Source organism: Centroberyx gerrardi, chromosome 24, assembly GCF_048128805.1.
Source record: "Centroberyx gerrardi isolate f3 chromosome 24, fCenGer3.hap1.cur.20231027, whole genome shotgun sequence".
NCBI lineage: Eukaryota > Metazoa > Chordata > Actinopteri > Beryciformes > Berycidae > Centroberyx > Centroberyx gerrardi.
The window spans coordinates 11,372,116-11,393,917 of record NC_136020.1 but is presented as its reverse complement, the minus strand read 5'-3'; the positions used below and the strand labels follow the sequence as shown (position 1 = coordinate 11,393,917).

Genomic DNA, 21,802 nt, shown 5'->3' with positions numbered 1-21,802 from the left:
CTCCCTGAACCTTCCTCCAGCACAAACGAGGGGTCCCATCTGAAAATAACAGGGGTCGACATAAAACAAGAGGGGAAATGGGATCTTTTCATCTGTGTGAATGCAACCTGCTTCCGCTTTAATCTGGAGGAAGAGCGGGATATACACTGACGCCTGACAGATTAAGGCCTGAACGTCTCTCTCTCTGTTCCACTCCGCAACAGAAGGGCCCCGCTAGCAAATCCCAGGCTTTAAAGCAGGGGGAGGGGCGGGCCCACACAGCTTATGATGTAATCAGGGCCCTGTCTGTCACGGCAGGAGAGGGGAGGGGTTGAGGGGGTGGGGGGGTGTAGAGGAGAGTGTGGAGGTCATTGGGGTTTGTGGAAACTACATCATTAAGGGGCTAACTGCTCAGAAATGAGGCAAAACTCAAAAAGGGAGAAGACTGAAAAGTTGTATAAAATATATTCTAATAACAAAGAGAGGGACAGTGTGATAGGTGAACAGCAGCCATTTTATTGGGATTTTTTTTAAATACAGGAGTTTGGTGAGATTCAAACCAATTGTCATGACAGCTGTGAAGTCAGATGGTTCTTGGCAAGCAACGTTTTTTTTGTCCTACGATTTGAAGAAATGTTTCACTTCCCAAATACACATTCCTGTCAATATACAACCTATTTCCCGTGACTTACAAAAGGATGCAGACCACCCGGTCCTACAAGTGACATACAAAGGAGTTCATGTTTAAAAAATAATATACCAAGGGGTGCTCCTATCCATGCACGGTAAATCAACGGACCTGGTAGACAAAATGGCCGCTTCGAGAAGCCAGCTCAGCAATCCAGCAGTATAAAACACCTTGATGTATATCCTGAGTCTTCACAAATCTTGGCATGTGCGTGGACTACAGTAAAACAGCACAGGGGAAAACCACACAACAAGACAAGTCATTCAAAGTAATATTTCGTTGGGGGAAATTTCTAATCTGAGAAATGTCTGGGAGTGTCTACAGCTTGGATGCCGCTCCATAGGCGAGGACAGTTCCAGGTGAGGAGAGGTGGAAACAGTGAAATGGAGAACAGGGATCCAGGTTATGGGAAACAAGAGAGTGATTTGTGGCTATGGCACTGAATTGGTAAATGTGTTCTACAAAAACAGAAAGGGTCAAGCGCACAGACGGTAACAAAATGTCAGGACAGTGATAGGTGCAGGGTAAAGCAGTGGTGGCTTTCCTCCCGGGCTTTTTGGTTCATCTCTATTTTAACGAAAAGGTTAATCGTAAAGAAATAAATACTAAATACTCTAACCTTTGTAACACAATTGTCAACATCACAGAGCTAAAAAAAAATAAAAAAAATGCAGCTAAATAAAAAAACAAAAAAAACAAAAAAAACCCTTCAACAAAAGCAATATCTTTACATAGTAAACACGATGCATTGATAAATCTGTCACTTTTATTTCCCCTGATGATGTACATCTAAAAATATATTTTACATTGTACACAGCGTGATGTTTTGGAGAACGGCGGGGAAAACCCCCCTGCTCCGTCCCGGGTCGCTTCAGGGGACTAAATGTCACTGCTCAAGGGTCACGACCTCCACCGCCTGGCCGTCCAGCGTGACAGTGTTATCGATGCGCGTGGCAACAGGTGCCATGGCAACCTGGACGGGCCGGTTACCCTGGGCAAGGCTGGTCACTACCGTCTGGTACATGCTGACTGGGATCTGGACCAGACCTGAGGAGAAGAGGGGGAACATGTTGGGTTTACACACACACAAAACTATCTATATACTGCCTGTACAGGCCCTTCTCACATCGTCATGGTAACAGCTTCCGTGTTGAGAAACTGGTGCATTACATCTTCCTGTTGCCAGCTCTGGCCTTCACTAAATCGCTCCACAACCTGCACAAAATGAACATTGGTGAAGTATAAAGACTTGCTGACCTGTTTTCATTGACTCCTGAACCTAAACTAGAGAAAGGCTACAAGTTCTTCACCTAAAGTTCCCTCTTCCATTATATAGGCTTCAGTTTCTCCTCGTCTGCTAGTAACCATTAGTAACCTAGTAGTAGTAGTAGTAGTAGTAGCTAGTAACCATTTTGTTGTTTTTGTTGTCTTTGTTGGATTGGTTTGTCAAGAAGTCCCAAAAAGAAATTTGCCACAGGAAGTTGTGATGCACCGGTTTCTCAACATGGAAGGTGTTACCATGACGACGTGAAAAGGGCCTAATTATGGCTAAATGCCAAACAAGGGTCAACATCAATGGACTATATTTGATTATCTCAATTATTGTAATATCGCAATATGTTTCATACAGTTGTTATTTTGTGAACAAAAACCTTCATCTTATTCAAAGCTTGTGGGTTGAGCATGCAGAACAGTTACGGGGAGTAAGAGTGCCAACAAATACTCCAACAGATACTTGAACTGCTTGTTTGCCTTCATGTGTGAGAGAGACGGCGGCCTGCAGGCGGTGGAGTCCAGGTAGTTGTGTGCGACAGGGAGGCAGCCATGTTACAGAGACGGCATTTCTGAACAATGGTCCGATTGAACCTCAGCCCCTCGCTTCCCCCGTGCCCAGCTGTGTGTGTGTGTGTGTGTGTGTGTGTGTGAGTGTGTGTGTCTCTGCCTGGGGATTACTGCTGCAGTCACGTGGGCCTCTGCCCCACCCTACAAGCTGTCACAGTGTCACAGGCAAGGCAAGAAGGTCAGAGTAGGGGATGGCGGTGGCTCATGCCTGCTTCCATTTGCTGTGAGCTAAGATGCGGTACTTTATTTGCACTTAACACACATCATCACCCGTGGAACCCTTTCAAATATATAACTAAAGACGAAGGTCTGTTGCAGCGTTCGAATAACACTTGGTAGCCGCAGTCTATGTGAATAATATGTTTTTTAAAGATGTAGAAGTGAAAAAAAGAAAAAGAAATAAATGATGCATCTTCATTATTATACATCCCATGTCAGGCCCCTTCGTCAGGTTAGCTTGTAATTGTTGGCCCTCTAACGCAGGCTCTTGCTAAGCCCACTTGCCAGTGCTTGGTGACAGGGTTAAGTTGTGCTGATGCAGGTAATTGTGCCGGCAGTGATTATGGAGGAGGGCTTAGGGAGCGGGGCATGGGCCTGGCATAGCGAGGTACGGACACAGCACAGTTACTGAGTGAAGTGCCTCACCCGGCCTCTCAAACATCATTACTAAGACATTAAGGGCCGTGCCTGGTGTGGCCGTGTGTGTATGTGTGTGTGTGTGTCTGCATGCCTGTGTCAGTGAAGGGTCTCTACACAAGCCAATCAGCGGCGTCTGGGCCAGCGCACTTCAAACGCTGCTCTCCACTCCTCTGTAGCACTATAGTGATTAGCTAAGGTCAATAGTGAGGAGCAGGACTGGCTTTGGCAGCTTCACTGGCTGTTGAAGAGAGCTACTGCAGCCGAATGCCTCGCTCATTATGGCTTGGCGAGCAAGGTTTCAAACCACAAAGGCTGCGGCTTTAGATTTAAATAACTTTAATTTACATTTGGATAATAAACTCATCATCACTGTAGTCTACTACCATGCAAATACAGACTGCCACACTCTACCTATGTTTTACCTTGTCCTTTCTTTTATGGGAGTAAAATTGTTCAGTCAATGTAGATATTTGAAGGATAACCATTTAGGCGAAGAGCATCTGCTAGGGTTAAATGCAAAGCAGTGATTGGAAACAAGAGGCCATATTGTGGTTTAATGCTAAGACTAGTCGGAGAAAAGGGTTCTGATGCCCATTTCTTCAACTGTAGATGCAATACTAGCTAATCAGCTTTGGTGCTTAAATACATGCTTCACTTCTGTGCCGTTCATCCTACTAATGCAGGGTACGGACAATGAGAGGAGGTGGTGTGTGTGTGTGTGTGTGTGTGTGTGAGAGAGAGAGAGAGAGAGCATACATACAGGGATGTACATATGCTTGTTTGAAGAAGGTCTTTATTCATGTATATGATTGTTAGTGTGTGAGTGTGCATGTGTATGGACGAGCAGGAGAACCTGGCCCAGTGCGCTGACAGCTGGCCCAGTGATTAGACCATGGACTGATAATGGAGTGGATCAAAGCTCTTTATGAGGGGCCCTTGGGGACCTGCTCATACCCCTAGGCTAGTGTACTGTGAGTGTGTGTGTGTGTGTCCCACTATAGGATGGTATTGAACAGAAGAGATCAGAAAGAAGAAAAAGATTGACAGCTTGACGATATGTGTGTGTGTGTGTATCCAGGCTGTCTGCCTATAGGTATACACTGTCCGTTTGGGCTATTACTTGATACTACCTGTCTCTTTATGTTTGTTAACCTAACAAAGTCATTAATTCTTACCATTTTACAGTATGATGACGGAGACAAAAGTCTTGACTATCATTGTGAAAGAAAAATGCTCAATAGGAGTGGGTGATTTGGCTCACAGATGATATATAAATGTGGTTTTGATGGAATCTACAAATTGGTGTGTATCCCAATAGTGTGTTTTTCCTGCTTAGTTTCACCTCTCAGTCTGTCTACCTACATTCTACATTTGGCAATCAGTCAATCATCAGTTGAGTAGCTGTGCCAGCAGGTCTGAGTCCCACCCTGCGGATACTGACCGAACATGTGCTTATAATGGCTGCTGACGCTGGCCAACAAGCATGTGAGGCTGTCATACAAACTGCAGGCTTGGGACTGGGATCCGATCCCAATAGACCGGCACTGTCACATCAGGACATGCAGGGCGCACGCAAAAGGTTGACAGCGGGGTCATGCAGCTAACGTATCATTAAAAGAAGGGAGAGTATTGCTACGAGATACACACACAAACACACACCATCTGTCACACCGGCACAGAGTAGATTAGAGTGTAACGAGCTCACCGGCCACGACACACTGGTACCGGAGTAACCAGGGAAGCTTACACCCAATAACGCAAATTAGAAATGCCATTGGTTAGTGAACACAGACAAATGCCAATTAGTAAGGATGCGGTGTTAACACGAAGCCAAATTAACTTCTTGATAAAAGCATTCGGTTGTCTGTTACTGTATTTCCCTCTGTAGTTACTCACAACAGATACAATCCTTCACAGATATTCCTAACTCTGTCTTGAATGGTAATTTGAGTCTCAAACTGCTTAAATAGGAGGAAATAGATAGATGTCCCAAAGCGAACGGTCTTCAACGTTTTATGATTTGCATATTCATCCTCTCCACCAGTTGATTTGAATACCATATAGAAAAATGATCTGGACAGGAGTTCACCATGTATCACAGTGCAAAGAAACTAGTCCAATTGATTGAGAAAAAGGAAACTGTCTCATAATGACCCAATGACATGGATTTACCAAGTACCATCAACTGGAAAAGAGTTTTGAAAGAGAAGTGCTCATCCTGATTGATTGATCCAAAGATTTGGATTATTTCCCTCTACTCTTTGGGGAATTTGGTATCGTTCTAATTCTCTCTCCCTCCTACTTTGCCAGCCATGGCTGGGATTTCATCTGTGCTATTTTGTGTCATGACAAGGTGTTTAGTAGCCCAACATGGCGGCTGTTAATGACAGTGGTTTTCCTCATAGCCACATAGTGAATTCAACAGCTAAACAAGCTGAGAAAATTGGATGAACTATCCTGTCAAAGCACTATTTCATATTGGTAGTTCATTTATGTTTTTTAACATGCATACAGGTAGTTATGGAAATCTCTTGTTTTAATCTCTTAAACCAACCTAAACCAGCACAAACTGCATTGCAATAACAGCACTGACAAATAACTGTCAGACACTGTCAGTCACAATGTCATGATGACATCCACTAAGTGAAATGTCACATGGACAACTGGGGCCTGTACTACGAAGCAGGATTTGGGGTTAGCGAGCTAGCTTTGGGTTTAACCCTGGCTTTTCGGTCTCACGAAGGTGGTTCATTTTTAACTGGGGTAGATCACCATGGTAACTTATGCTGCACGGCTAACCTGCTCCGGAGCAGGTTCAGTTCAGGGTATCGGATCAAAACGTATGAAAGGCCCGCCTTCTGACCAATCAGCTCTCTGGAAACAGGGAGTCACCATTCCTACAGGACCCCGATATGGACAAATATACAAATGAAAATCCCAATAAAAAACTGAAAACTGTTATTTTTGAATTAACAGACAGTAAGAAGTGCTGTTCGCAGGGCGACGTGTTTACAGACCAGTAGAATCACGTTGTTTTCCATGATAACTTATTATATCGGGGATATAGCAGGTAGGCTACTTAATTGACTATTATTAATGGATTAAAGTTACTGTTGCATATATTAATTGCGCTGACTTTATTTAATTGAATTCCCAACAGTGTTTGGTTCAATGTCGGCTATTCATATTCCATTACCGCAGCCCCGAAGAACAAGAGACCGACTTTATGAATAGAAAATCTTTTTACAGCCTCAATGTGTCCACAAACTATTTTCTATAACTATCTGTTCTTTCATGTGAACGCGCTCATAGCTGTTAGGTAAATCCTGGGTTGACAGAGCCAGTTGATAACCAGCTACGTGAGACCGGTTATCTGGATCCCCAACGTTAGGTTTAGTGAAGCCGGCTAACTCAAACATACGCTGACTTTGTTGAACTTGCTTCGTAGTATAGGCCCCTGGTTTTGAATATTGTTGATACCTGCACCTCTGTCTGAAACATCAAGAACTATGCAGTCATTTGCTGTCATTCATTATCTAAATACTGTGTCATGGGTGGTGTATTGACATGTGTGGTGTCTCAGTGTTCGGTGTGTTTAGCACAGTGTTATGGAGGATATGTACCTGTGGCGTCCTGTACCCCGGCCAGTGCCCCAACAGCAGCTGCCGTCTCTCCTGCCAGCACAATCTGCCCTCCGCCTTGTAGAGTGGCCTCTGCCAACGTCGCTACAGCATGGGCTGCTGCCTCACTGCAACACACACACACACACACACACACACACACACACACATACGTTAGATACAGTGTAGCGTATGTACAAATAGAGGCAAATATACATTTTATATGTACACAGTTTAGAATGAAAACACATCAAGTCTTGCATCAGTGAATGCAGACAAATCTAGCATCATGTACACATTCAACTCTTAGACACAATCTCTGCTACAAAGTTGAAAACCACACACACACACACACACACACACACACACACACACACACACACACACACACACACACACGGTCTAGTTATTAGAGAGATGTGGGGTGAAGGGGCAGGAGTGTATGAGCTATAAGAAGCTTTTCTAGTCTGGTCTTATGGAGAAGCTGTCACATCTCCCCAGTGGCCAGGTGCTAAGGGCCTAACAAAGCAGTTTCATTAACCAGATCTATCCAGCAGAATTACCACTAGCCTATTGCCACACCTTCAACTTCAGTATGAACTAATTGAATTGTTCACAGCTTAGCTGATAATCACATCTCAGATAGAAATAGAGACAGACAGATAAGGAGGGGGGAGCTGAGTGAGTGCAGACAGACAGACAGCAGAGAGTTATGGTGCATCCACATTGTGGCGGGATGCGGCGAACTCCATGTTCATTGTTCAGTAGAACGATGGAAAACTCTGCCAGCACTGGCAGAAAATGCTGCCTACTGAGCCTTGATGACTGAAGTTGCATTTTGCAAATTTTTGCCTTTTATCAGCAAAAACAAACTGGGTGTTGAGAAATCTAGCAATGCAAGACAATGCTCTAGCATTGCAGCAAAGTAGCCAACGTTAGCAGTGTTACCCAATCGATTTTATAGCCATTATTCCGTTTAGCATTAAAGATTTTGCGCCATAAAGCTATAATTCTGTATATATCTGTATTGCAGAATTTGCCATGCGAACCATATTTAATAATTTCTGCAAAATATAACCTGGTAGACAGTTTGAAATGAAATGTCAAAAATGAATCAATCAATGAACGTGAAATGGTTCAACCTCTGCAAGGAGAAGGCTTCTACAGATGTGTTTTGCAGTTCGCCATTGCAGGTGAATTTTGGGTCACAATGTGAATGCAGCAGAAGAGATAGCAAGACAGAAAGAAGCTCTTTTCCCCTCCGGAGCGAGGCAAACAGAGACAGAATGTTCCGGAGCCTGCAGAGCCGAGAGCCCAGAGTAACCAGAGGTAAACAGCAGGGGGGGGGGGGGAGGGGGGACTCAGGTGGGTGCAGGTAACAAGCCCCCCTGGGACACTCCCATACACTACTGAGATTACTGCCTTGACGTTGCTGCAGTGAAACAACAGCTAGCATCTCAATATCTCAGGGAGTCTGCTTGATGAAACATCCAGTTAAATTAAAGACTTTTTAAGACCTTTGATGGCAGTTAGAAAGGTCAACTTCTGAATGCATCTGAAAAATGTGAAAATCCAAACTGGAGACCAGGAGCCTCCAACCGTGTGCCATGGAGGGCTGAGAGTCTGCAGGTTTGTATTCCAACCAAACGCTACACCAGGTGGTTTTCACTGAGTAGCACATCTTCAACTAGAGAGGAGAACTAACCAGTGAAATTACCTGATGTAGTGTTCGGTCGGAATGAAAACCTGCGTACTCTCTCTCTCTCTGCGTACCATGGCACATGGATCTGAATACAGGTCTGTGTGACTGGGCAACAGCGCACCAACAAACATTTTTAACACCTCTAAAACTGAAGACTTGAAATGCTACATGCAACTGTATTCAAGACCTTTTAAGGCACTGAGTCTAGACTGAAGACATTTGAAGACTTTAAGGATCTGCAGACAGCCTGTTGCTGAAGTGCAATATATTGTAGCTTCACTTCTCAAGAAGCTAGCTGGTTGCAAGATGACACAAAATTATTTTGAATATAAGAGTTCAAAAGACTTGTTAGTTAGTTAGTTAGTTTTTTTAGATTTTACTTTCAGAACTTCACTGACTTAGTCACACTACTCAGCAATCAGCAAGCACTTAGCACCTTCACTAGCCTTGTTATTTTGATCAACAAAATGATGCTAGGCAGTTAGCACATGCAGATAGTTGGCTGACAACCAATTTATTGGTTGCGCACCTTGCGCCCCGCCTCTATAAAAGCTACAGGCTAATTAATTAGGTGCTGAAGCAGGGAGAGAGGTAGTTTCCCTCGAGGGCCTGCAGTGACCTGCCCCGACAGTTGTCCCACTTCCATTTGTTAGAGCTGCCTGTGCAATTATGGACTCCTACCACGCTACACAGTGTTTGCTGGCTCCGCCATTAGTAACTGAAGACCGCTGGGGATTGTGTCGGTGAAGGCTACACACAACATGCTAAATGTACACATCCAGTTTGTACGTTGTGGTGAGTGATCAGTGTTGTCATATGGACAGGTCCTTAATAATTACACTCCATAGCTATAACAACAAGGAGTCAGGAAAATGGTGGAAGCAATTCTGCAGAGACCGCTTAATGCTACCACTGATGCTTTCCTCGCCTGAGTAAAATACCATTAACTGTCCAATCTCTGTTTCACCTCTCTTACACATTGTGGGGAGGAGCAACATTTATGACCTGAGGACACGAGGCAAACAAGATCTACTCAGTATACATTATACTGGTGTATTTATGTTCTCATTAACATTCAGGGCAGGGGTCGGGCCCAAAGGGTGTCATGTGCTGTGCTTGGGTTCATCAGACTAAAACAAGCTGCTCTTAAATATACACATGCACAAAATCATGAATATTCATTCATAACATTTTCATATTATGGACACATTTCTACTCTCTCCTTCACCAAACCACCCATCTTACTAAGCCTACCTTAATGTAACACCTATTTGAAATTCTCTTTTCCAGAGAAAATTTCCGCCCAACATCCTGATCCAACCGGGAATACTTAGAATTATGCCCACTTTAAAACCCCAAATCCCCCCACAACTTGACAAATAACATCTTCCTCCCTCTCCCCTGCACCGGCATCACCTGTTGAGGGCCATGGTGACGGTGGCTCCGGGCTGGATCTCCTGGGAGGCGGCGACAGCGGCCTCAGCCAGGGACGCTACGGCCTGGGTGGCCTCTGAGGCCTGGGTGGTTTGGATGGTCATCTCCCCGCTCTGCAGGGTGGCCCAGTTCTGCTCCACCTGCGGAGGAAACGGGTGGAGAACAAAGAACAGGTAAGAAAGAGGTAAGAAGTGAAAGAGGTAAGAAAAGAGGTAAGTAAGATGCAAGAAAGAGGGAAAGAAGAGTGTGAGAGAGATGGATGTGTGACAAAGAGTAAAGAAGAGTGAAACAGGATGAGATAAAATGAGAGATGCAAGACAATTTTGTATGAACTGTAGTTGCTGCACCTTGCATGGAATGCAGCACTCTGCACTTCAAAGTCTGTACTCCATACTTTGTGCTCTTTCCATTTATACTATGCATGATAATTGTCAATGTGTTTGCAGTTTTTACATCCAATGTGTGTTTTTTTTTTTATGCCCTTCAGGCAAGACAAATTCCCTTTAGAGCAATAAAGATTCATACATTCATTCAAAAGGTAGTACAAGAAAAATAAGCCCAGGCAAGTAAGACAGAATGGCAGCAAGATAAGAGCAAGCAAAGAGGAAATTGTAAACTAGAGAGCAAGAACAAAAAACAGAAGACATGGGTGGAAAAGGCCATTTTTACACTACGTCAGATGTTTGTTGCAAAAACGGGTGCTGAGGTCCTGTCACAAACACTTGTCGTAGCCTACGGTAAGAGGGAAATGTAGCTCTGTTGCTTACAGTAATCTGTGGCAATGACGTTGTTGGTATCACACGACACATCATCTGATGAGGAGTAAAGAGAATTTCATATTTCATATTGTGTATGGTGTGAATGTGCATCACAAAATACTGTCATTCTCCACTTAAAACGTAAAATGCTCACTTCTTTAAAAAAAAAAAAGAAGAGAAATACAGGGTTTAACACTCATATTCTTCACTTCTGCAATCTGGATTCATCCATCACCATGCCTAGTATTTATACTGTAGTAATGTCACATCTATCACACTAGCAAATCCTATTTACTGCTGCTATAGCCATAGTGTAAAAACTCCATTTCACAATGCTTAGAGAAGTGGGAGAACAAGTCTGTGCTATTATCAATCACATCAACTACGATGTCCAAAACACTTTACGTATACATACAAGTAGGCAATAGTGACAATATGTGCAGTCTTCAATGTAGAAAAATGACAATTTGTTACATGTATCAATTTTAATACTTACAAGAATGGAGTAATAGTTGATTTAGGATTTACCACTACAGTTAGGATAACAAGGTGTACAGTACATATGGCACTCATTTTGAGAAAGTGTTGTGTTGCAGTATGAATTGCTGATCAAGGTGTGTGCATATGAACATACAGAGTATGTGGTGCAAAAATCTTTAGATGTGCATGTTGGTGAGTGTGTGTGTGTGTGTTTGCATTTTCTACCTCTCCATCAGTCACGGTAGAGTAGTTGACCTGTGCCACCGTCACGCCAGGCAGCTCTGAGGCATCTGCCAGGGTGGCAACCGTGTGCCCTGTGCCCACCTGAGGGAGAGGTGGGGTTCAGGAACACAGAAAACGAAGCAGAGAACATGAAAACATAAAAACAACAAAACAAAAGACCTGTCATATACACATTCTCATATAGTCTTTTTGATTTGGAAGGAAGCTCCTTGGACATTTTTACATAATGGGCAAAACGTACCTGGATGAGCGACACTGTTCCGTCAGGGTTGTTGATGGTCTGTACCACGGTCTGTGAGGGCACAAGGTGGGCGATGCCCTGGGTGGTGGTCAGGTGGTGCTGGGTGTTGGTTACCGTGGTTACCTGCTGGTCCTCAAAAGCGTACAACAGGTCCTCGCGGCCATGCTGCTTGTAGCAGTTCTTCACGATGGTCCGCAGCGCCTGCGTCCATGACACCTGGTGAGATAGAAATAGGAGTTGATACGCCAGATAATTCTACAGATTGTTTATATGGATGATTGACATAGGATATGGTACACAAAAATCAAGTGAAGCAACAACCTTGGAAGACATAACGAGCCAAATTCTCCACTTGCCCATTGGCCAAGGAAATGTTTGGCTAGTGGCTAACTAAGAAAGCTTAGAACAGAAATTTGAATAAGGTGACAACATTCAAATTTCAAAACAGTATTTCCCTATGAGGATGAATAAAGTGTCACATCATTAGATTATTATGTGTCTCACCCTCTGTTTCTGCTCCTCTGTGCGGACGTCGCTGCGGACGTTGGCCCAGGGAATGTCCTCTGGCCACCAAATTGGCTTGCAGCTCTCCTTGCCCCAGCCGGGCTTCCCTCGGCCCGTCGAGTACTTCAGCATCTCTGGGATGAACGCTCGCAGCTGGGCCTGGGGAGGGGGGAGAGACGGAGAGGGGAAAGAAGCAAGAGGTGATACAGACACCGAAATTCCAAAGTAGAGTGCTGCAGTCTTTCTGCAGTCAGTAACACACCCGCACACTAACACACACACACACACACACGCGCCCTTGAGCAGCAGGAGGTGTGTATTGATCAGGTACCTGCTGCTGGTGCTGAGGTGGTCAGGGCCCACAAATAGAAACAGGCTTTCTAAAAGGAGAACAAGCCGCTCATGTCTATTAACAGACCAATCTATGGCTGTGGCTCCAGCCTGACCTAACAGACAGACACCGCTGGAACATCAAAGGTGATCTGACACGTCTCAGTGGTCGTCAACTTATCCTACCAAAGGCTCGAATACACTCAGAACAGGTACTAATAAGGACAAGCTGGTCAATATTGTTAAAAAGAAAATCAATGTCAAACAAAAACATTTCATTAACTTATGTTATATTATGGATTTCTGTAGAAACCCAAGTCATTATTTCATTATTGTGTATTGATTGAATGAATCAGTGCTTGTCCCCTATATTTAAGTGGAGTGTACCATTCATGAACCATAAAAGTGAGGCAGACGGAGCTCTTCAGTGAAGGTCATTAGAACCAAAGATTGTAATAAGAAGACAATTGTGTGCTGATTGCTCTGTCCGCCATATTGCATGAGAGGCCTCCAGAATTTTGGGGTGAGAGGGTGGAGAGGGGTGGGGTGGGGGGTCTAATCTGAATTGGCTCTCTGCTATGGCCCACCCACCGGCTAAAATGCACGCACACACTTCAAGGTGCGAACGCAGTCGCACGCATATCCACTCACCTGCTTTGGGAAAAGTGCACGCACGTATAATTCTAGCGCACAAACACTTGCAGGACATGCACACACGCACTCACACTCACAGGCTGGGGTGGGGTTTAGTGCCAATGTCCTCAGTGTCCTGGTAATATGCAAGCATCACCGGGGGATTATATTGCACAATGAGGCACTGCAGCGTCTGCCTGCCTTGACATCACGGGCTAAATTTGGTTCCGGGAGAAATAAATCCCCCCGCCGCCACCCCCCCCCACCCCAAGCCCCCTTTTCTGACACACGCACACCACATACACACTTTCCCAGTGCATTACACTCAGAGATGGGACAAAATGGTTCTTGATAGAAAATGGATGGACAATAACTTATTACACCTGGTTTGGAAATACAAAAACTACTGGAAGCATCAATGGAGTGAAAAAACGCGAAGGGCAGTGGAGTTCACTTCAGGCAACACTGGCCTAGTGCCACAACTACTTGGATTAGCCACAGAACGAAGACATGGTAGCAACAAGATGCTCGCCTTTCCACCTGCGGCTGGTCCATGTGTAGGATGTATGTGGATGTATACGTGCAAGGGCAGATGGCCTAATTACAGTGGCTGGAGAGTTAAGTGGCATGTTGTCCTCACACCCACCACCCTACCCCCAATCCTAATCCTCCACGCGATGGTCCAATCAGCATCTAGTAAGGCAGCTATGTTACCGGGTCCCTGGCCCTGACACGGCCTGCTAGGGGGTAATTATGGGCTCAGGCTAGCCCGGGATCACCTGCTACAGCTGCTCCATATCCTGGGTTGGCCCGGGACACTGCTCGGGTCACCACACCCGGCCAGCGCAACCTCACCTGGGATAGCTCTGTCATGGACTCCCCGCAAACCCTGGATGTCTGCGTAGAAGATAACAGAGCCCGCCCCCCACGCCCATATACAGACCAGGAGAAGCTTCTTTGAAATACATTATAAGTAGCTCCCACTCCATATAAAGCCCTCCATTTCCTGCCCAATTCCAAGGGTGATCAACCTTTCCCAGAGGGATTGGACGGCATCTTGTCTAAACAAATGGCACACACATACCTCTAAAAACCCCAACCCCCACACCTTTCCACCCAGCTTGGCAGAGTTAAGTGAGGCAACAGGTTACTCCTGCTAATCTCATCCTCCAATCTACAGAAAAACAAACGGCCGGTTGCTTCCTGGTTCAAACCAACACCTGCCCTCGGAGGACCCGTCTGGCCCCGGGATTGGCTCCCGGGCTCCCGGGGCTGAGCGCGGTCTCCGAGGGCCACTGTCATGCTGACTGCTCTGATGATGATCCAATGAATGCGTCAGCAGCGCTGGGATGGCGGAGTAAACAAGCCGGCATCCCCTGGGAGGAGAGAGGGCGAGGGCTGCCACCGGTGCTAATGTTGCAGTGAGAGGCCTACCCAGAGAAATCTACTGTTCACTCCCCCTCACTGCTCCGCGGTACCACACCCTGCCTGGTAAAGAGAGACGTTAAGCTCGTTTTAAAATTCACTTGCTATCTACTTATCTGCCGTACGCCTGGACTCCATTTTTGACCTAATGGTGATGCAACTCTTCATCATCGACATGAACTCATTTTAAAGTAATGACCACTGTGTAAAAATGCATGCGCCAAACTGATCATATGACATTGGTGGCACACAAAAATAGCTAAAACCGAGCATTTGACCTTGATGCATATAGTTAGCTAAGCTCTTGCTCACACTCAATAAAAAACACAATCTCAAGGGGGGATTTTGATTTTTTGCCCACTGGTGCCCTCTGCTGGGAATGTTCACATTTTGAACATAGTATATTCACAGATTTGAATATCTACAAACTGATAGTCGTATCTTGGTGAAAATCTTTGTGGAAACCGAAGGAGGTCTATGTAGGCAAGCAGAGCTGTGAGTATAAAAGCACACCCACTTGTTTTCAAAATTTGCCTGTATTTGTCTGGTAGCCGGTGCCGATTTTCCACACCAAGCCCGACCTCACCTGGGTCATCTTGTCCACAGAGACGGGGATGCCGTCAATGGTGAGGGGGGGCAGCTCTGAGGCCAGCTCTCCCCCAGGAGGGGCGTGTTCAGCCAGGGCGTTCTCCAGGTCCTCCAGCATCATACTCTTATACTTCCTCACCTGCGACAGAGAAGGAACATACAGTATAGTTTGGATTATGGCAAGTGGAGGCGGCGCACTTAGGAGAGAATGGCGCCCAAGCAAAGAGGGGACAAGGACACGGCAAGCAACAATGCAGCAAATTCACAATCAAGGAAATCTAAATATAAATCTAAGGTGCATACTTATGAGTAAAAAGAAAAACACTTTGTAGAGGCATACACTGTGTGCAAAGGCTCTCTTTCTTTTTATAGCAACAGAACCCAAAGAAAGGAATATGAAAGACATTTTGCCATTCCTTTGCTGGGTAAAAATTATTTGACACAACTTTAAAAAACTGCAGTTGTTTGTGATGAATAAAATCAGTCCTTCTATTACAAATAAAAATATAAAATATATAACATTTATTTTTTGAAACCCATTCATTCTAGTTGAGATAATTCTTTCAAAACTGGAAGTGGCATTGCCAAGAATGCAGTAGCACACTGATGTTGCAGACATTAAGAGAGGCAAGGTCATTTCATCATGCAGCAATTAGTTAAGTGGCCGACTGTGTTCAAGACACTGAACCCGGCTGACTGTAGCACTCACCACATTCTCCAGAGGGGCGGCACCAAACACCTTGAACACAGGGTTGGGTTTGGAGGGAGAGATGCACAGCACTATGGCCTGCTGGCCCACTCTGGTGGTGTACTCATCCAGCGTGGCTCGCAGTTTCCTGTATACACACACCACCATTTACTTACCACTTCAGAATAAAAGCCACAAAATACAACACTGAGTACGAAGTGGTGCGACTAAGTTTCAGAATAAACAACAATCGCAGGTGCTGAAAATGATATTTTATGTCACTGTAGCTGCTGAAGGACTATACAATTCAGGAGAGGTTTGTTTCTAGCTCACCTGAGCAGACGAGTCTGCTGCCTCTTGCGGATGGAGGGGTTGGATTCAAAGATATGGGGCCTCTTTCTTTTCTTACCGGTTGCCACGGCAGCAGCAGCTGCCATGCCCACTGGCCCTAAGAGGAGAGAGAAACAACAGGTTTGTCTGTTCACAGCACTACAGGCTGGTAATCTGAATGAGCAACATAGTTTTAGGTTATGTTTGAATGCTGTTATTGCCCCTTTTTTGTTTTCTGTTCTAAATTGTGCTTAGAATAGTTCTCTTAAATGCTTCATCATGATTTATATGGTTATTACTCTAGTGTCTCTGCAGATAAATTTGAATTGAAAAAGTGAGGTTTAAAATGGAGCTGGACCAGAGGAGAAACTGTGGCCCATTGGCACCATTTGCCTCCATGTCAACTCAGCTTCAAAGGGAAAAGGAAATAATGTTGTCTGTTAACTGAGGAAAGAGGGGAGTACGGAACATGGACTTGAAAACTGTGTGGACAGGAGACAACGCAGTAGAGGAACACAGCCTCTGCTAAGAAGTCCACTGGCACCATCTGTTGGTCAGTTATAAGCATTACACCGACCTCACTGACCTGTTTTATCTGCAGAATAACTCGCCACAGAGATAAGATTAGAACATAATCTGTGAAAATAACTGCAGGAGGTCCAGGACTAAGGACAGAGAGTACTCACAACCCTAATTTCCCCCCCAGTGAGTGTGGCAGCTGTGATCTTGCTGCAGTGGTTTTCTTGGAATGTCATGTTTGGAAGAGATACATATCATCCCAGTTGTAGGTGCAGGATCTCTTTGGAATTGTAGAATTGAAGAAGATACACATTTTCCCCACAAGTGAAACAAAGCAACAGGTTTCTTTTGAACAGAATGAAAGAGAATAAAAATGTGCATGTATTTCATGTTTTGTGAAAAACTCCCTCGGGCAAAATATTCCACTCCCATTTGTTTGGAACAACCGAATACTCAGTTCCTCCCCGTTGGCTGGACTGACCTGCGGCGGCCAGGTGGGCGGTGACCTCGTCGGTGCCAGCTGAGTTGAGGATGTCCGTGTCGTCATAGGGATCGTCATCCGGAGAGGAAGTGGAGTCTTCTTCAGCGCTCATCATGGTTGTCTCCGTGAAGGTGGCCACATGCACCTATATACAGTATCATACAATAGTTAGTTCCGGTCGAGTCATTTGATTGGAGTGCCGATATACAGTATAACAGCACTGGGACGTTTTGCTATATGTATCACTCCGCTTTACATGTGTTTTAATATGAACAGTTTATGTGTTGCTTGGCAACACCAGAGACAAAGAAAATACAAAAATCAAAATCTGTTGTCTCAAATTACCATTACTTGATAAATATCTTATTATTATCTTTCGCCTACAACTGAATCACAGCTGTGCTGATATACAGTATAATATAATAGCACTCCCTCTCGTGTAATAACAAAAAAAAAAAATTATTAATGTTATTCTTATAATTGCAGAAACATTTAGGTAAGAGTTTATAGTTAACAAGACACGCATTTAGTAACTTCAACCACAGCAGGCTGGGAAAAACACAAGCCACCAGCCAAGTGCTGGCTGGTAGAATAGCTAAAGCGGCTAGTGAATTACGGGATTTACTAGCCACAGGTCTGTTTGTGCTAAGGAGGGTGATAGCGACGTCCTTCATCCTCCCTGGTTACAACTGTCTAGTTTTTTTGTGGTCACTATAGTTAGAAGGGAACCTGCTGGACCTGTTGGCTGACGGCGTGTGCCTCGATGGTGGTCATGTGTTCTGTCTGGTGAATGGTGTGATCCTCCATTACCTGCCACCTAGTCTAGACTGCTGGGTCCACGGTACACTGACTGAGGAGAGACAAACAGAGAGATGCAGCAGAATATAGTTACAAGAAATGTTTTGACCCCGTCTTGTCCCAGTAATATTCCACTATTTCCGTCATGCAGCGTTTTCACCACGCAAATACAGAACTCCTATGGGCAGAATTCCTGATGTGTGGACTAGATACATTTACAGATGTTTGCAGTTACCAATCTACAATTACAGCATGTACACAGGATGTGCAAAATGTGCACTGCCTAGCTGTTAATGATATCTACTATTACTGCAAGATGTGCTTGCAATCAAACAGCAACAACCAATCATACTGGTTGCACATACTCAGTCTTACAAAAATGTGTAGGGAAGCCTAACTGGAATGCCAATAAAGCTGGGTCAGATCATAATATATGGAGAGACAATGTTTCTGAAAACAGAACATGCTAGGTACCACATCTGTACAGACACTGCATCTATTTTGCCTAATTATGTAGACTTGTGTGCACAATAAAATTCATGGAACAGATGAGAGACCTTCAGACTCAAGGAATTGAAGAGAAAACCAGACAGCGGCATCATTCACACTCCCATGTTTACAGTAGGTTCTGGTGCAGCAGTGCACAATATTGGTTATGCATTGTCCTTACTACTGCCCAAAAATAGAGTAGATATGATTGTCTATCAACAGTGTGTAGATATGCCAGTTAGCAAATGCAATTTGTTCTTTCAGCCACTCTGTCATCAGTCCTTTGGGCTTATAGTCTGGGGAAACTGATAGCAGCACTACTGATCTGCCACTAGAGGGCGTCACATTGCATCATTATGAAGCTATATTTGGAGTAGCATAATTGTAACCCAAACATGTTGATGTTCATTTTTTCCCTTTATTATGTGTTCATTCATGTCTCACAACAGATGAGAAGAGAGATGACCTGTGCTTTCAAATCCTGGCAGTAAAAAAAAAATCTACTATGTAAAGCCCCTGCAATTATGAATAAAAACGAGCAGCATTCTGGATAAACTTGTTAGGGAGAGTCAAAATGCAATTGTGGTCTGAGCAGGTGCAAAAGTTTGCATGTACAATGGCAAGTTGCAACAAGCAGTCTGGTGCATCTGTGTCTGGAGAGGGCTGATACTCTGATGAAGGGGTGAAACATTCATTCATTCAAAAGGTGAAAATTAAGTGGCTCATTTATACACCAAGGTCCAACTAGACACTTTATTGTGACTTTCACATACATTATGCTTTGTCCATCTGTAAATCCACGACTCAATCTGAATAAGACAGTAAAGATAAGGATACAATGCTAAGCAAAGGACTACCTGAAAACAGCTTTTTATATGAAATTAACCCTGGGGCAGATTATCCCCAGTGGGGATAAAAGATAAATTGGCGCGGTAAATTAGAGCACTAAACTCTGAAAGGCTGCACCACTTCGGGCCTGTGGGCAGCTGATTCATTCATTACATGCATTTATATTATTATAAATTAATAACATTTAAGAAGTTTAGTCCCATTAAGACTATAATTATACATCTCTTTTTCAAGGGAGACCTGACCAGGAGCAACATCATGACAAACCATCAAAACAGTTACAACAACGCATGGAGTCAAAATCCAGTCATTAACTGCAGACAAGAGACAGGTCCATTTGCATCCCATATAACGTTACTCTGGATATCACCAGCACCAGCTACTTGGGCTGGATGCTAATCAATGCATATGACTGACAAACGGCACACGCCTGGGCCATATCCATAGTTTAACATTGCCTCCCTAAATCATTTAGTAAGCTGGCAAAGCTGCCAGTATTAAATAGGTAGTGCATTAGCTGGTGTAACGTTAACTGACTGGCCGGTTGGCTGGCAATGGTTGGCCAGCTGAGCTAAGCTAGCAATGCCCTACATTTGGCTAATTAGCTAGCTAGCTAAGCGTCTGACGGTGTAGCTTTAGTTATCTGAATGGGGTGTAACTATTATCAGAAGCAGCAATTGTTTCTTGGTGTCCGTAATCGAACATTAATTCATAGAATGTGCATTGAAAGTGAAACCCTGGAAACGCAGCAGCTAGCATGTAACGTTAATCCGCGCAATATCAGACAAACAGAGCGCAACAACAGGCCCAGCGGCCTGCGTCTCTCCCCCCGCTATTCTGCTATATCTGAGCTTGTTGTCGATACGCGCCTAGAATATGATTGCCCTAAAAAGCCCGGTATCTATCAAACCCTGCTCCAGTCAACACCTAAACAATCTGCATCTTTCACCCCAATGCTGCCGGGTTCGATGATGCGGCTGCGCCGGGGCTGAAATAGATGGAGATTGCGCGGTAGGGCACTAACCTCAGAGCGGCTGCGCTACTTCGGGCCTGCGCCGTACAGAGGGGCTGGGAGCCGAGCTCTAATGGACGACAGAGAGGAACCAGCAGGAAACACAGCACACTCAGCGCGCACACAATACTGATCTGCACCAGTGCTGCCTTCAGGTGCTCCTCCTAAACGCCAACCATTCGAGTTTCAGAAGTTGTAAATAATATTTATTGTGCATTTTGAGGTGCTTTTGGTCGGAAATATAATAGAAACACTGAACAAAAGTGCTTTTCTTGGTGGCCGTTGTTTTATTTGCTTTATTTTATTAGTTGGTACGGCTGCTTTGTACTGACGCAACAGAATGTTCAGTGCAAAGTGTACATCAGGCATGTAAACTATGTTTTAATTATTTATTTCTAATTATTATTATTATTATTATTTATTAGCCAAGGGTTGTATATTTTTTGCGGAAATATGAACTAAATCTAGGCTAAATACTATTTGAAGTTGTCTCTTCCCAAGAGGACAACGGAGGCCCTATATGTATGACAAAAATACATAACTAGAAGCTAAACAAAGACTGAAAATAGAAATACAATACTAATGATTATTTACATAAAATGTAAAACAATAACGGATAATAATAAAATACATCACTTTTACCATCAGTTGTTGGCACAGTTTCCATGCTTTCAATCCACTACACATCACATCTAGACAGCTCTGGTGTCAGAAAATTCCCACTTTTCCGGTCATAGTGTAGGCTATGTGCCACTTTGTGGGATCCAGTTGGATCATTCATCTGCCGCTCTATATAGTGTTTCATATTTCCGACAGCATTTGAAGGCCCCACAAGAGCTGCCAAACCACGCCCCTTTTCAGTTACACAGTTCTAAATTTGCCAACCTGAAGTTTTCTCTCTAATGGGTTACATCCATCAAAAGCAACAAAATAGTTTAAGGCTATTTACGCAATGACAGTAAAGGACAACAATTCTTCAAAATGTAATCAAACTGAATAGACCTGTTCAGTTACAGAATTAAGAGCATTTTTTGGTTCTGTTTTTCTGTTCTGAAGTTAATTTGTTATGCTAGTGCTTTGCTTTTGATACGTTTATTTACTGGGACATCATCACTTTGATCCTAGATCAGAACAAGCTTTCCAAGCTACCTCAATTAGCAACACCTGTGTCATATGGGCTCACTGGGCTGCTTCCCACTAGAACTGGTTGACTTCTTTAAGAGGTTAGTGGACTGTAAAATGATTTTTACATGTTTTATTTGGTGTGGTAGACCATAGCTGCATCAATTTTCCTTTTAGTATTTCTAGTCAAAAAGTTAACATTGTGCAAACAAACCATGGATAGGCCATGTTCAGTGGGGACCATCAGGCAACAAGGCTAGGCAGACCTAGCTTGACCTGTGTGGGGCAGTATGTTTAGAAGGCAGCAGCTACAGTAGGTTAGGGCAGTGAACTTGTTTTTAGCATAAACACGCAACCACTAAAAGATAAAAGCCTCCTGTTGGCCTTCAGCTCTTTGAACTGTCTAAA

The 21,802-nt window shown here is 44.1% G+C and overlaps 1 protein-coding gene across 4 annotated transcripts; it reads right to left on the bottom strand.

Moving 5' to 3' along the window:
• Positions 1–474: 474 nt before the first annotated feature.
• nrf1 (nuclear respiratory factor 1) lies at positions 475–20,357 on the bottom strand. 4 transcript variants are annotated; one of them, XM_071916006.2, is made up of 13 exons: positions 20,285–20,357; positions 17,854–17,974; positions 17,125–17,269; positions 16,128–16,242; positions 15,816–15,942; positions 15,105–15,245; positions 12,131–12,289; positions 11,627–11,842; positions 11,368–11,466; positions 10,672–10,716; positions 9,887–10,044; positions 6,772–6,896; positions 475–1,714 (listed from the first exon to the last, which is right to left on the bottom strand). In XM_071916006.2, exons 2-13 carry the CDS (start codon positions 17,929–17,931, stop codon positions 1,554–1,556), a joined length of 1,569 nt encoding a protein of 522 aa, XP_071772107.1. In that variant the 5' UTR covers positions 17,932–17,974; positions 20,285–20,357; the 3' UTR covers positions 475–1,553. The 4 variants fall into 4 exon arrangements, with proteins under 4 accessions (XP_071772107.1, XP_078138244.1, XP_078138243.1 ...); XM_078282118.1 differs by having other exon boundaries at positions 17,863–17,974; XM_078282117.1 differs by lacking the exon at positions 20,285–20,357 and adding an exon at positions 20,188–20,234.
• Between the last annotated feature and the right edge of the window lie 1,445 nt (positions 20,358–21,802).